Consider the following 17518-nt stretch of genomic DNA (forward strand, 5'->3'; position numbering starts at 1 on the left):
AAAATCATTAAGCTAATAACCTAACAACTTTAAAGAACATTACAAATAAAATCATATGATCTATCATAACAGGATCAATGCGTTTTCCAACTACTGCGCACAAAGAAAAAATAAACACTATTGTTAATAAATCAAAAATATTTAAAATGGTGAAAATATTGATTATAAAATGGCGAAAATATTAATTATAAAATGGTGAAAATATTGAATATAAAATGTTTACTTACCAACAGTAAGTACAAGCAGAACACTGGATAATAGTCCACAGCACATGATTAGCTTTAACATTAAACTAACGAACAACTGCGACGACTGAGAACAAACTCTGGTACGCCTATAACCCCAAACAAGTTGAACTTTTTATATTAGACGAGATATCAATCAAGACTTAAGTTGATTACCAGTCAGCAGTGCCTGTAAAGTAAAACAGTGGTGGTTGGTTTTCATATCAAGACACTGCGATAATTTTCTTAGACTATACGAGTAGTTGTTTCCACACGTGCTTTCGGTCGGCATCACAGCCTCTCTTCCCCCAGCTTGTTATCATTGTTTACATGTCGATTGGAATTAGTGTGATTATTAAAACACTAGGTAGCTATAGAAATCTATGAATTATAAATATTACAGGTCGAGTACCAGACTACCGACTTGTGTTTCATTGACATTTTCAAGTCTTTACTGTTGCTTTCAAGGATGGTTAGTTAAGTAGTCCACACATACATAATTATTCACGCAAGATCCACGAGACTGCTGTGACATGTTCAAACACTTTACTTTTAAAGAGGAAATCAACAGTCAAAATATGAATAATTATTAACACCCACCAAAAACAGTTTTCCATTCACAAAAAATAATGGTTCAGTCAGGGCCGGATAAACCCACTTAAAACCATTGACCGCCAATTAAGGAATTTTGAATTCCTTGCAAACTATAATATTGTCAATGAAAGTTAAATGTCTAAAACGGATCCCCGTCCCAAAATGGATCCGTTACGTTCAGTATTTAGAAAGATGTGATGAATCGATAAATTCCCAATAACCGATATCCCCTGCAGATGATTTAAACACTTACACACTGGGCCCCTTGTTGTGACTCGAATCTTCAAGTTACTGATCAATCTGTTATGTGTTTTTAGCGCGGGCACAGGTGATCATTTGAGAAAAAATAGGTGTTGAACACCCCCCACTCGGCAAACCTCGGCAGATTCCGTTAATCTACATCTAGCCTTGACTGTATGACGGTAAGTGATATGTACCTACGCCTATACAATTGCGATGCGGCAACGGTTCATTTATAAGGAAAACGTGTCGCTTTTAAAAAGAAGTTATCAAAATTGCGTCGTTCGAAGCGGGTGTAGAATTTTCTGTGAAAAGTTGTACTTGTTTGAAGAAAATCGGATAAACTGCTTCAGAAATATTTGTATGATAAAACATTCTTCAAAGGCGTCGTCATGGGCAACGCCGTAGGTGTCCAGGAACTTGAAAGTAGTTCCAATGGCGGACTTCGTCATACAGCCGAGGCTAGATGTTATAGGGTAGTGGAATCTGCTGAGGTTTGCCGAGTGGAACACCCCAACATACTAACCCAATGATTATGGAAAATAGACCATGCATTTTCATGCGTGCACTGTATTAGAAATAACAAGAAACAATGTATTTTAATACAAAAGATAAATACATTAATCACCCAAATAACATTCTACTGGGCGATATCTCCTAAGAGATATAGCTTTACTTAATTTGATTGGTCAATTCAAAAGGATGAAAAGGGTTGGGTGAAAAAGAAAATCATTTACTCGTCTTTTTTTTATTATCAAATAATATCAACATTCGTCGATAAAGTAAAAACAAAAAAAAAAAACAATCGATAAAGCCTCGTTCGCTTTTATATTATCGACTTGAGTTGGTATTTTTTAATATAAAAATACACGTAGAAGACTTTCCATGTGATTACAAAAACTGATCCAATAGTAAGGAACAAATACACAAAAACACAAAATTTTAATTTGTTTTTTGGATGTCTATTCTAACTACTATACCATTCCCACATGCTATTTTTTCCGCATCCTTATATGGTTAGTTTATTCTGTGGCTGTTAAATCATGACTGTAAATCGTATTCCAGTTAATGTAGCAACTGTGGACGCCGCACGGACAGATGGACAGGCGGGGGCGACGACAATATACGACTGTGTATCAATTTAAAGTCAATAGGATATTAACTTTACTTCAGCTACGCGGTCTCGTAGCTGAAGTAAAGTTAATATCCGATTGACAATAAATTTATACACAGACGTATGTTGTCGTCGTCCCGACTGCCCATCCGTCCATACGGCATTCACAATTGCTGCACCGAGACCGCGTAGCTAAAGTAAAGTTAATATCCTACTGACTTTAAATTGATACACAGTCGTATATTGTCGTCGCCCCCGCCTGTCCATCTGTCCGTACGGCGTCCACAGTTGCCTGTGGATGCTCTAGAGACTAAAGTCAATATCCGATTAAATTTATATTTATACACAGACGTATATGGTAGTTGCCCCGTTCTGCCCGCCTCTCTGTTTGTCTGTCCGTCCTCCCGTCTCCCCGGCATCCACAATTATTGCTTGAGGACGCTCTAGAGGCTAAAGTCAATATCCAATTGACTTTAAATTTAGACAGAATAGTTGCCTGTGGATGCTCTAGAGGCTTTGCAAGAGCTCGGGTGTTCATTTAACTTGAACCCCTCTGTCTCATTCGATAACCCTTATCATTATTGTGGAAGCAGACGTTATAGCAAGTCCAATTGAATCGATGCTAGGAGATTCGGTACACGCAATAACTAACCCAGTTTTAAATATTCTCGAAGTATGATCAACTTAAGATGGTTAATTGGTTCAATACATATATAAATATAGAAAACAACCACATAAGATAAGCACGCCATCACTATCCCTACACAACAGCAAAACAATAATTATTCCATATGCTTCAATGATTTTAAAGAATGTACCAAAGCATTGATATATTCTATTTCATGTACCGATATTGTTACGCATTTTAATATTTTAAGTTTCCTTCGAAGTACTACTGGGCATAGACATAGGTTTACTTAAGAAAAATTTCGTAAAAAAATGGTTATCAGTGGTGCACGAAAAATTTCGCCGGGGTGAGATAAGTGAATGAAAAATTGAATGCTTTATCGAGTGCTGCTATAACGCGAAACGCAATGGAACTATTGAGAAATAGTTTGGTTTTTAAACTTTTGGTTATGTAATTGGTAATGATGAACAAACCCATGGGCTGAAATGGTTAATCGCCTGCAAAGGTTTCGTACGACTATTTAGACCATTGACCGTATAGTTCTTTAGAAAAAGTTTGTGAAATCTGATTCGAATCTATTTCGGTGGTGGGAGGGGGGATATGGAAATAAAGGAGAAAATTAAAAATATTACTTTGTAGGTAATGGAAGTATATACTAGAAACTAAAACGGATCAACAGTAATGGGGTTTGTATTTCAAAACGAAATTTATAAAATTTGACGCAAAGGGCAGCATCGTGTGTAAAGGGATGACATCGTTCTTTCCCTGCATAGTTTAAATATGCATCTGTAAGAATTAGATAGAGAGCTCGGTATTCCTGCTATAATAGTTCACAAATATATAATGAAAAATAAATAAATAAAGTGAAAAGTTCACTCAAATTACTTTATTCTGTGGGAAGTTATGAGTTCATGAAGTTTTGACAAAATATACCATATATATTGTGTATTATCGTAGCAAACAGTACTTAGCAATCGAGACTAAAGCCTTGCTTATGTAGTCCTACGACGCGTCAAAACTGGCAAAGCGCTCTTACGACTGGTTGCCAATACGTTTCGATTATTTAGTCACGTGGTACCCAGGGATCGGTAACAAACATGGCGGACAAGTGGAATGGGGCCATTTCGAAGGTTATCACGTGTCAGTCATGTGATCAGTTGTGGCTCCGATTCTGCAACTGGCGCCAGGCGACGTGAGCGCGCTTACGACTATGATCAACTGATTGCTCGGGGTTGCGTCCAGTCGTGGATAAATTCAGTCGTAGCGACATAAGCTCTCAGTTGATATTAGTCGCCGTTAGTTTTATCGTGTAGTAGGCGACATAAGCTAGGCTTAAGTTGATTATTTATTTTATCGTTAAAATGGTCGCGATGTTCTAATCTACTTAAAATCTGAGCCATCCCATGGCCCAGATGGTTGATTATGGGCATGTTAATATTTTTACAATCTGTTTGTTTCTTAATTGTTATGGAACTTTTTTGAATGTACTGACATCTGCTAAGGGTTTCGTTACCCGTTCAGAGCCACTTGACTCAATGACAGACCTAAAGCGCACGCGTTAGTCTATTCGGCTACCCAGCCCCCACATGACGAACTATATCTTGCTTCAATGTGACCAGGCTTTACTGATACAGAACGTTAAAAATATACGTCTAATAAGTGAGATGACAACAACATTCTTTAATCTCCAGTAAGGTTCATCAGAGGGATATCTTATTAATGAAATTCCATTAATGTAGATTAATCCAAATCATTCTCTTGGTATATTTGCTCTATACACGTACAGAGCGAAGAGCCTTGGGTTCCAAAACATATGGTCCACTTTGATAGACAGAGAGTGTGTTCCCTGATTTCTAGACAGCGTCGTGATACCGCTAATAGGTTTTCCGCACCTCTCTTCGTGCAGCTATTAATTAGATTGTGACTGATAATATTGATACGTCCACATAAAACACTGGTCCCCTACGTCGCCCAGTAATTAAATCGTCACGAAAGAGCATCAGAAGATTTGAAAGGTTGTATAACAGAATGCGTTTATGTCTTGACATAAGAATAATTAAATATTGAACATAGATTTAATGTTAAGGAAGAACGGTTGTTTCTACATTTTAATTATTCAATTTGGTTATCATGTAGTAGTGCTTTCGCTCAACCACTCCTTGCACCGATTTCAAATATTAACCACAATTACTTTGCTTTTAGTCATGCGAAAGGAGTCAGCTCGATCGTTTTATGTTCAGTTTGTTTCGTTAATTTGTGTTTATTAATAATCATGTAGACAGACAACAAGGATATGCTTCGTCAACGTAAATTTGATGTCTGAGAACGATTTTGTTTAGCAAAATTAGTCCCCATTTTATAACTAACAATTAATTTGCTGTTAGATGTGAGAACTAAATTCTTCAATCAAATTAGTCCCCCGTTTTAATACCACGCATAGTTAAAGAAAGGGTTAATGGCGTCCCCGTCCTTGTTAAGTACCCCTGAAAGAGGATTCACGATCAACATTATCTCGAAGCGTAGCATGACGATATTTGACAGATTCACTCAAAACTTAGCCATTTATCAGATGAAGAACGCCACATTGAAAGGTCTGGCGGTATTAATGTCGTCAGAAAAGTACTCTGTAATTATACGTAGCTATCATCATTATCGATCTTCTAATACTTAGGTGGATCATCTCTATAAATCCCACAGTTGTTTTTAGTTCGTTTGTTATCGTGTTTTAAATGTTTTTATGACTCAAACGTATGAAGTAAATTGCGTTCATAAGATTACATATATTATTATTTGAACGTGAACGGGAGGATAACTCCGCGATTTACGTTCTGAAAATTCGTGAGAGTTTTAAATAAATCTGTAAAACTCTGAATTATAGAGGTTTGAAAAGAAATTATCGACAGACGAAGGTGACAATATACGTTTACATTATGATAACGATGAATATGATCGAATGCAGAACAATATTATAGGTCATTTTAAGGGGCAACGGGGCATAATTGATTAATTGTTAATATCTTAAATGAAAACATGTTTTTCTGTAATAATACTCTCATCGTCTTCCAAGTGAACAATCTTTCAGATATAAGGAGGGAATACGACAGATATGAGTAGCTAATCAAACGTAAATTCAACTTCAGAATAGCAATTTAGAATAGATTCTTCGTGCATGTTAGAAATAATGTGAATAGTTATTTTGGTCATCTACGTGTGTCCCCATATTCTTAATACACAAGTCGACGATCGCATTTCATCTTACAAACTGTCATTTTTGATAGCTCTTTTATCATCATCGATTTAATTTAAGCGATAACATGATGGTCATTGATTATTAAAGGTTTATGTAATTCACATCGCACGGCAATCATAAATACGATAAGGCATATTCGGGGATTCACCGCGAAATATGTCTATAGAGAGTATTGATAGTTTTCCGTTTAGAAAATCCACTGTTTGTGGAATCTTTGCCTTTGATGACTCCATTGCCTTTATAAGGTACGGTACAGTATTTGTATTCCAGGTACTTCAAAGAATAAGACTTAGTATGGTATACAATAAGAGGGTGTATCGATACTGAATATCGAAAACTTTTACATCATTTGACTGTATGTAGTGACTGGGGGCATGTCTGTTGTTAACTCTTTCTAGAACACCTGATACCATAGCTAATAGCGTTTTTTGGTTTACTTTGGATTAATAGTAATAGTTTAGTCCCGATATGCCTTCCACCCATCCATAAACAAACGTTAGTAATAGTTGTACAACAGTTAGCGTTTGTTTCGCTAGAAACCTTGTCTTAAAAGTATATTAATTGGAATACAATGCTGGTAATTTCCAGTTGAAATAAAAGTCTTAAAGATGTATTATGTAACATTAATAAAGAACTGACTGTTTTTGCTATAATAGTTCAAGAATAGATAATAAATAATGAATATATTATTGAAAATGTGAGTCAAATTATACTTTATTCTGAGTTAAGTGAAGTATGTTTGGAGTTTGAACAAAACAATGCATAAATTTTGTCCGCCGATTGTCAGTTCATATTCTCGAAAGTCAAGTACCAATGTCACGATAAATTTCAATATTTAAATCATTCGTCACTTGATTTGATATTTGTTTCTTTTTTGCAATGTCTATTTTCTGTCTTGTCCGTAGGTTTATCTTGTAGATTTTTGTTTTGTGTGTAGTGCGGTCCGCTATTAGAGTAGAGTTCTAGCCCTTCGTACTCCAGAATGTTCTCGTTGTCGGGCTTTGCTCCTGTTTTGCTCACCACACTTATTATTTAAGTGTTTTCCGAGATTCTATCCGGATTATCGCCCTTATTGTTTAAATTGTTTGACGTTCTAACACCTGACGTCAACTGACAGACTATCGCCATTTAAGAGACGACCACTGTCAGGATTGGTCGCATTATTTCTGTTACGTCTTTTTTGTAAATCATTTTTAGTGAAGCCTGTACCATAACAGGCCAGGGACTGTACAGCGCCGTGGACGCTTACGGTTGGCCCCGGATCCATTCACTTGATTTGATATTTCTTTTTTTGGTGCAATGTCTATTTTCTGTCTTGTCCGCAGGTTTATCTTGTAGATTTTTGTTTTACGTGTAGTGCGGTCCTCCTGCACGTACTATTTGAGTGCCACCATTTATCGTTTAACATAGAACTGGTGGACATTGTCTAATTTACTCAATACCGGCTTGCCATGTGAATAAATGTCTAAATAATAATTTATATAACATTTAAAACTAGAAAAAGACCTGCAATAGGCAGATTTAACTCTCACATAATGCCTCTTTAATATATTTCTTAATCGCGGCCTTGATTATTTCGTTCCCAAGGCGATATGCGAAATAATAACCCCTGAGAATAAGGATAAGCACACTTATGCATTACCTTGGTGATTATATATACAGACAGATTGATTCACATGCGAAAATCATGTCTGAGACTCTAACTCGGAGATATTTTAACAAAGAACTATTCTGTTTTTACAATTGAACAAAAGCAATCAATCATACAAAAACACGTCTGATATATTTCGGACTTGAGTACAAGTATTTGTTCCGTTATCCTAGTCATTGGCACCTATACTTTATGGTATCTAGGGCTGTTAAAGCTATATCTATAGTCTCAGCATATACATTTCTCATTTAATATCAATTAAATTGAAATCATTATCTCTGTTTCACACATCTATACAAGAAAAATGATTTCTTTACAATATCTAAACACATCAATTCTATAGAACAAAACAGGATCCGACTAATCTAATATCTATCTGATGTAAAGCTGTTCTCAGAAACAAGTTTGATACATGTTTTATTGTGTGGCAGCTGATGTTAAATATATCTAGCCAATATGAATATGTAAGATGGATAATACAATAATTATAGGGTTTGGTATTTTCAAAATCTGTTTTGGTATAAGTAGTGTAGAAGAGAGAGAGAGAGAGGGGGGGGGAATGAGTTTAACGTCCACTCAGTATTACAAATTAGGTCATTTCGGGACTAATATATGGTTTTGTTTTGTTTTTTCAATAATTCCTCGCGTGTGCGAGAAGAAAAGAATAATTATGAAACAAAGTAACTGTTTCAAACAGTTTGAATTTGAAACAATGAATTCATGAATTAAGTAATTTACCTTTGTAGCGAACGAAATGGCCATAATTAAAATGTTATCCTCCCATTTCGTGTTGTGGAATAAAAGAATAAGTAATTTGTTTTGTCGTGCTTCTAATCCTAAGAATACATTTTATAACAAATAAGTCCACAGAATATATTGTTACAATTCTTTAGCGGCATAAAACGTTTTGAATTATTATCAACTATTAAAATATTAAATTATAATAATACCACGGGAGAGTATCTCTTTATTCATAGTAACTCTGCAGGAAGGGAATTTAGGTATTATAAAAGTACGATTCTCCATTTGATTTGTATAGCACAAAAGCTTTATTCACCACACTTTTAATGTTATTAGCCCAAATCAAGCCATTGCTACTATATATACAAATGTGGGGCATACTGAAATCCTTGTCTAGACTATCGCTCTGTTACGATTATAGTGGCGGGTATTGTGTATGAGATAGGGTATGATTATTCTTTCTAATAGTAAAGAGTGCGAAACACATCACACGACGTCAAACCATGAGCAGCAATAAGGGTCATAATCCGATAAATAATTTCCCGACTTGGATTCAATTAGATTAAAAAGAGGCTCGTCAAAATATTTTGGCCCAGATTATAGGTGAGCTGACATGTTTTGGTCATATCGTCTGCAGAAGATAATAAATGTTGACAACCATTCAATTCTTGATATCTTTAAAAATACTGGAAAAACATAACATAACATAACATAACATCCAAATTTGAATAGCGCACTTGCAAAGTCATACATTTTGGTTTCATTTCAACCATAGTGTTGTATATACAGGTTAGTTTCCAGTCTAGTTTTGAAAATGTAGACGGGCTTTGATTCTTTTATATGCAGTGGTAGTGAATTCCACAAATGAGCTGCAGAGTACTGGAAGGAAGTCTGGCCATTCTATACCTGTCGATGGTACTATTAAGAGTTGTTTTGAAGAAGACCGTAGACATTTTGCTGGAATGCATGTGAAGATGACATTTTTAATGTAGGATAGAGCAGTGTTATTTATAGTCGGGTCACAACCCCCAGATCCGTGATCATTTCTCGGGGAACAAGGTTTGGTGATGGTTTCTGATAGAAAGAATCCTAGTGACGATATTTGCAGTTTGCTACCTCTGAAAACGACGGGCTAATTCTTAATGGCTTTGTATAGGTCAACAAGAGTATTTTAAATGTGCCATTTTCCAAATTCCAGTAAGTAGACGTGCAGCCGAATTCTGAATTTGAGGTTTGGAAATGAAATGAAATGAAATGGGGTTTAACGTCCTACTGTTCTGCTCATAACCTGGGCTAATGAAGACGGGCATACGCCATACAGTGTGCTATGAGGGAAATTTTGCCCGGGCAGCGGCGCTACGGTCTAATCTTATATCGAATTCCAACTGCCAAGGGATCTTTTACGTGCACGCCAATGTGTACACGGGACCTCAGTTTTTCGTCCCATCCGAACGACTAGATAGCTGTCCTTGTCAGGCCCTCCACCCTGCATCACTGACAAGGGGGGAAACAACGCCGGAAAATCTGGATGAACTTTCTCGGCCAATGCAGGGATCGAACACCCGACCTCCAGGCTAGCGAGCCAGCGTCTTACCCACTTAGCCACGTGATCCCCCAATTTGAGGTTTGGACAGATATTCTTTTGGGAGATTCGTCTGTCATAATATTGTATGTTTGTAAGTGATTAAAACTCTTTCAAATGACGATAAAAGAATATAATTATTTGAACTGATCACAACAGAAACGAGGAAGTGTTATGTAACGAAATTCGTTTAACGACCTACTGGAGATGCAAAAATCGTTCCCTTTGTGATTGATGACTAAAACCCGGTCCAGCGATCAAATACAGACTTTACCTAGTTGAGTATTTCACCTCATATTTCATTCGATTCAGTCTTTTTGTTTGGGGTTGCATTGACCTTTTTCAAAAACAAAAAGCCAAGAGACATGAAGTAAGACTGCTACTATTTATGGCTGGTTTGTCTATTTTTAATATCAATGGTAAAACAAATATATTTTTATCAAGATTTTACTTCGTGATTTTTCTTATCTCAAACCCAAAATTTACAGTCAGGCATCATTAAGGATGATTATTCACTGAAGATGCAAGGTACATCGTTTAACTCAATGTATTCAACATTTCCCTCTGGGCATCATGCTGATAGAAACATAATAACCTTTAGTTTTTGCTTTGAATCCAAAAACAGTACTGGCTAACAAATGCAACTCTCGTTATTGAACTGATTTTTTGTTTTCCAATTACAGTGCTGATGTTTAAAACTGGCCGATTCTGAGGTAACAAATATTCATTTGCAAAAATAATGGCATCGCTATAATACTTCAAGCCATGGTTAGGGTTTCAAAAATTATGGAATAATTATATTAAACTCGCCGCATATATATAGGAATAAAATAATGTACAGTAGGCTATAGGAAAAATTATTGGTCATTTGGTTTCATTTATTCCATCATGAAAATTGCTTTGTGTATACAAAACAAAATGTTCTCTATCAAACTGTGATCACTGCCTAACAGTAAAAGTAACAAAATGTCTGCACAGCAAATACAAATAGAAACGAGGAAAAAAAACAGGTATACAAATAAGTAACAGTGCAATAAGTACCACAACTAATTCTTAATGAATCAAACTATGGTAGCTACGGAAACTTACTATGTGTGTGTTTGTGAAATAGCTTTATTTAATGTCCGTTTCCACCGAAGTGATATCTTACTGTGGGAAACATTCGCCCCCCCCCCCTCCCCCTTATATACGTACCTTGACATTAGGTATATGCTCGTCGCCCGTCACAACGGCTAAACAGGTCATACATTACGGGGAAAATAGCCGCAACAAAATTAATGTATTGTTAAACCAGCGGCTGCCATTCAGGATACGCCCACATTTTACAAGAGATGGATAGAGAACAATCTTAACAAAAAGCGATTTTTCGAACAATCAAGGGCCATAATTCAGGAAGTTACAATCCGATATCGGAAGGAACCAAGATCTTTGGGTTATAAAGATATATTTCAAGTTTCATCAAAATCGGATCAAAATTGTGACTTCTAGAGGGTCCACAACCTTGATATACCATATAATATTATTTACACTATTTTCGTACAAGAGGTGGCCATTTTGTCTGGCAGTTTTGGTCCGATTTCCACGAATTTCAAACTCAACCATCATTAAGGTGTAACAGTGTTATACTAACACGTTTGTTTAAATCGGATAAAAATTGTGACCTCTAAAGGGACCACGAACCCAAAACGCGGTTTTTCGTAAAATCAAGGGCCATAATTCAGGAAGTTACGATCCGAAGGAACCAAGATCTGTGGGTTATAAACATGAATTTCAAGTTTCATCAAAATCGGATCAAAATTGTGACCTCTAGAGGGTCCACAACCTTGATATACCAAATGTTTACACTTTTCGCATACGAGGGACGCCCATTTTGTTTGACAGTTTTGGTCGGATTATCACGAAATTCAAACTCAACCAACATTACGGTGTAACGGTGATGTATTCGAACGTTTTTGTAAATCAGATAATAATTGTGACGTCTAGAGGGACCACAAGCTAACACAATTGTGTGTACAATCAGGGGCCATAATTCAGGAACTTACGATCCGATATGCACAAATATCGAAACCAACCAAGATCTTTGGGTTATAAATATGCATTTCAGGTTTCATCCAAATCGAATCAAAATTGTGACCTCTAGAGGGTCCACAACCTTGATATACCAGATGTTTACACTAATTGAGTAGAGGGTCGGCCATTTTGTCTGGCAGTTTTCGTCCGATTTTCACAATATTCGAACTCAATCAACATTACGGTGTAACGGTAATATATTTGAACAGTTTTTTTTTTAAATCAGATAATAATTGTGACCTCTAGAGGGACCACAAGCCAAAAACGCGATTTTTCGTACAATCAAGGGTCATAATTCAGGAAGTTACTATCCGATATGCACAAATATCGAAACCAACCAAGATCTGTGGGTTATAAACATGCATTTCAAGTTTCAACAAAATCAGATAAAAATGGTGACCTCTATAGGGTCCACAAGATAAAAAAAGGACGATTTTTCGTACAATCAGGGGCCATAATCCATGAAGTTACGGTCCGATACACGCCACTATCGAAAGGAATCGAGATCTTAGGGAGATAAACCTATATTTCAAGTTTCGTTCAAATCGGATAAAAATTGTGACCTGTAGAGTGGCCACAAACAATTGTGGACGGACGTCCAGACGGACGGACAGGGGCGATGACAATATAAGTCCACATGAAAATATGGGCGTATAAAAATAGTAAAGTGTACTATATAAGATTAAACGTATAGTCAGAGAAGTCAACAACAAGAAGATTCTCAATATTAGCTTTGAAGGTAATAAAAGTAGCAGTAAAAAAACACATTGAGGAAACCAATCCTAAATACACCATACATTTTTTTTATTCGAAAATTAGTCATAAACAATAAACACTTAAACAGCGAGTAAATCTCTTTAAAAGTTTTTGCCAATTATTTGTTAATAAATAAGCACTTAAAGAATTTTACGATTTTTGGCAAAGTTGAAATCTCAGAATATCCTACTAGTTAACACACCATTAAAAGGTCGTGGAGTAGAATACACAATACGTTTCTCCCAATCTTCTCTGCTAATGAGCAATTAAAATAAAGAATAAATCTACGCCTGGGCCACAAAAGTTTAAATTATTTGATATTAAATCAGGAGGTTCTGAAACGTCAAGATGAATTCAATTTATATTATAAACACAGAAGCAAAATACTTACCCAGGACGTTCGAAATACCATAATGATCAATGTTTAAGAAAACTTTGAATATGTAACCCAAGAATGTTCTTAGATAGTTGTAACTCTTCAAGAAACAAACACTGTATAACTCATGATAGTGTTTATAATTATTTTTATATTAAAGAACACCAATTCAGTTATCGGGACTCGCCTCTTTTCAGTAGGATCGGTGTAGTAAAAAAGGAAATTATTTAATACGGAGAGAAGATGCTGATCTTTGCATTAATAAAATACAAATTTGATTTAGCATCATGCTTAGATAATTCAAATTAAAGTAGCTAAGTCTCTAACTCAATATCATGCAAATTCTTCGACTTGAAAACACAAATTATTTGTCAATTTAAATCAACATTGATGTTGTGATCTTACCGGGAAAAGATGGCCTTCGGATATCCAGTATTTAAGACAAAATAAACATTTAACATTGGTACACGAATCGTATACCATAATGCGTTTCGGTGTCATTTGTAACAAGGGACTGGCGGAACGAGGCTAGGCATATTCCACAAGTCATGTCAAACGGTGACGTCATATATTTATCTGGAGAGCATGGGCAATAAATACTATCGGTGTAGACTGGAATAGCAAGACACTAGAGATTGCCATTCGATCGAGACTTCTGGCGTATTTCGCCGAATATTACAGTTAAAACAGAAACGATTGAATGTAAATCAGTTTACATGTATATACATTCAAATTACATTATTATATGTGTTGCGACCCATTTGTGTCAATTCCTAGATCCCAAATATTAGCGACTTAGCTCGTTTAAGTTAACTGAACCATAACGTAATCTAAAAAGATTAAGTTATCCACATTACGCATATTATTAAAAGGTTAGCACACAGACAATTTATTATTCTTTATAACGGTACATTGTCTCAGATATACAGGTATGTTTACATAATGTTTTTAAAACATTTTATTCATTTTCCACATAATTATGTTTACATAATGTTTTTAAAACATTTTAATAATTTTTCAGCGTACATTCGTCTACTGTTTGAAAATCAATGTTTATTTTTTATTATCTGTAATTTGAGAGGAATATTCAACATACAGGTTTTTAAGAGAACATCACGGTAATCAAGACTTTAGCTTTTTCCACGCGGGAGATTTTAAATAACAGATATTCTACAGAAACTGTAGAATCTCGCGTAACATTATTTATAGAGCTATAAATAATGTTTTAACAAAAAAAAAGAATTAACAGAAGCCGATAATGTATTCACACGATAACATTTTAAAGTTATTTGGTTTGAAATAAAAGTGGAATAAGATGTAGGATAAGGTGTATTTCTAAATTTATCTATTCCAGCTCTGTGAGGGGCAGATCAAGGAGACATTTTACATAAACATACACTCCTGGGTCGGTTATCTAAAATAAAGCACAATAGTCGAGATAATAATATTCTTTGCTAAACCTGGTGAAAACTTTTTAAAAATTCGGCAACAACTCTTTAAATAGTTTAAAATGATAGATGTTTATCTTGGTTATTGGGTTGTTCGCGAGGGTGATAACGTGTTAGACAAGTTGGATTGTTACTTTGGTTGCTGCATTACGTCCCTTCTTCTGGAATTGTCGACCCGTTTAGCCACAAGTAGGATATTGTATTCATGCACTTTAGGAACACTTACCACCAGAGGCGTAGCCGTGAAATATATATTTGGGGGGTCCGCAACCCTAACCCTAACCCATTTTTTAAAACCCCTAAAAAATATAAACAAACACCATGTGGCCATGCTGTCTACCAAGACACCGCGTGCAAAAGCATTATGGTTACGTTGCTGGCTGAGCGGGCGATAAATATTTGGTTTAAGCGATAATGTTTTTGGGTACCTACATGCGATTCATTCTGATAAGTGGCAGAAAAAAATTAACAAAATATTACTGACAGGCTAACTAGACACAATTTTATGGAACACAGGTACTTTTCACTTCACACATGTTACCAGGATGATTCTCTCTGTGTTTTATTTTAGCAATGTAAACCATATTGGGATATGTTCAGGTTTTATACAGCTATAGAATCTTAACTAATCCAAATAATTGTTGTAAATAAATAGGAGTTTGGGCCTACTATGTAAAAAAAAATGTTAGGGGGGGGGCAAGTATATTTAGACCCCCCCCCCCCCATGTGTGACGCCCATGCTTACCACCAAGTTAACATGCCAAACAATATATAGGAGTCCGGTCTAGCAATACAGCTTTAAGAATAAAATTATATATCACGCACCTGATCTGTGAGTGCAGAACTGGGACTCTTGTGTCATTGCAATCGATCTGTACACCTTGATTGAAGTTCTTACACCACATCCTTTCCAGGACAGTTTTACATAATCCATTCACTTGATTTGATATTGTTTATTTGGCGCAATGTCTATTTTCTGTCTTGTCCGCAGGTTTATCTTGTGGATATTTGCTTTACGTGTAGTGCGGTCCTCCTGCACTTACTATTAGATTACACAGAAAAAAAAGCTACTTCTCACACTACGGAATTAAAGAAAATAAACAATTTTGGATGTATTTCCCACAAAAATCTTTCCAAATTTAAGAAGCCCACGTTTTCGTCCTTGCAACATCTTGCAGAGTCGGGCTTCTTTCCAAATCTTTCCAAATTTAAGAAGCCCACGTTTTCGTCCTTGCAACATCTTGCAGGGTCGGGCTTCTGCATGTATTATGTGAAATATGGAGGAAAATGTATCATCTTGCAAACTGAAATTAATTGGTCTAGCTTTTTCCCCATCTTCGTATCATTGGACTCTGGTGATAATACCAGTATATCATCAATGATTTACGGCTTCACAAACGTCGCAGATTATTCTATGCTCCTCCATCTCAATAAAACAGTAATTAGAATATGCTCAGATTTTTCATTTTTCATCTGACATTTTATTTTCAGAGTAAATATTTTATTAGATAACCTATTACCCAATACTAACAAGTTTTTGATGGAGGTTATCACCGAGAAGCGGGCTGTACAATCAGGTTCGTGTATTGATGTGTACTTTCCGTTCCCCAGTGTAACTGTTCAACCGCCTGGATCTGAATAGAACCTCGTTAAGCTGTAGTGCTTTGTAATTGAACTCAGATTAAAAAGTAAACGTGTTTAATTTTAATAGTTGAACCACTGGGAGTTGTATGGCATGACATGATTACAAATCACCTCTTAAATATCAGGAAATTTCGGTCACATACTTTTAACCGCAATGCTATATGAGAAACAATACATCGTAAATTGCTTAGCTGTGTGAAGGCTCAAATAAATAAAGGGTATTGAATGTTCTAGACAGAGTAAGCATAGTTATAATTAAATAGATCGCTAGTTCGTACTTTGATTTCAGATAGACAGCGTAAATTAGAACCCCTAAAATATGTAATACGTGGCATCAAGTGTTCTAGAAAGGAGTAATGATATAATTTTCATAAATACATTAGCAAAAACACAAAATCTAGACAATTTATAATAAATAGACTTTCTAAATTGGAATATATCAAAAAGAAAATAAACAGTGTCGGAAGGAATAAGCTTACTCTGCCTCCCGCTCGACACCCACAGTTACAGACAATTTGTCTGTAGCCAAGAAGTCATCATCAAGTGTACATGTGCTGGCATAACGTTTCAACTAACACAATGTCCCATGTATTGGACAATGGTGTATAATATCGCACACGAAGTGGTAATTAACGATTTATAATACAAAATACAATATACATATAATCAAACTCACATAACCAGGAAAGTCCAGATTACCGTGCATTGTTGTACACATGACCATTACTGTCTGTGTATAACCATGTTAATGCTAAGTCAGTTGCATGATAACTGTCTGTAAACATCATTAAAACCTATGTGCCTGTGGAACCAGCACCTCTCCTTATACACTTTTTCAATTATTACTTGTCAATAATCTAATTAATCAACTACCCTATTATCTTACTAATGACAAATTACCTATAACATGTTATCAACTTCCCCACCATCAACCTGGTAGTCTTTTATACACTCACATAAACAGAAATAATTATTACTATTATATTATTTTACAGGAAGCGAAAATCGTTACCAAATAATCTTCCCTGTATCTGTATTCTTATTGCAAACAATTTAACAGATCAGATAATCATCTTTGTCATGATATTTTTATTATTATTGTTGGCAATCCGTGCAACTGAACCGATTAACGTCATGTGGTTTGTAAGACCAATGCCTTAGGTTACGTATGATTTATGACCACGTATTCTATTCGAACAT

At 35.6% G+C, this 17518-nt stretch overlaps 1 protein-coding gene across 3 annotated transcripts in view; it reads right to left on the minus strand.

Annotated features, from left to right (window-relative positions):
• The window catches only part of LOC126812380 (neuronal acetylcholine receptor subunit beta-3), a 134097-nt gene that overhangs the window by 81237 nt on the left and 35342 nt on the right, over positions 1 to 17518 (minus strand). For 2 of the 3 annotated variants that reach the window (XM_050538751.2, XM_050538752.1), the window contains exon 2: positions 228 to 414. In XM_050538751.2, the coding sequence (XP_050394708.1) occupies positions 228 to 288 (61 nt within the window). In that variant the 5' untranslated portion in view covers positions 289 to 414. Of the gene's footprint in view, positions 1 to 227; positions 415 to 1071; positions 1259 to 17518 lie in introns of those variants that run through there. The other variant, XM_050538753.2, reaches the window with a different exon arrangement.

Source organism: Patella vulgata, chromosome 2 (assembly GCF_932274485.2).
Source record: "Patella vulgata chromosome 2, xgPatVulg1.2, whole genome shotgun sequence".
Taxonomy (NCBI): domain Eukaryota; kingdom Metazoa; phylum Mollusca; class Gastropoda; family Patellidae; genus Patella; species Patella vulgata.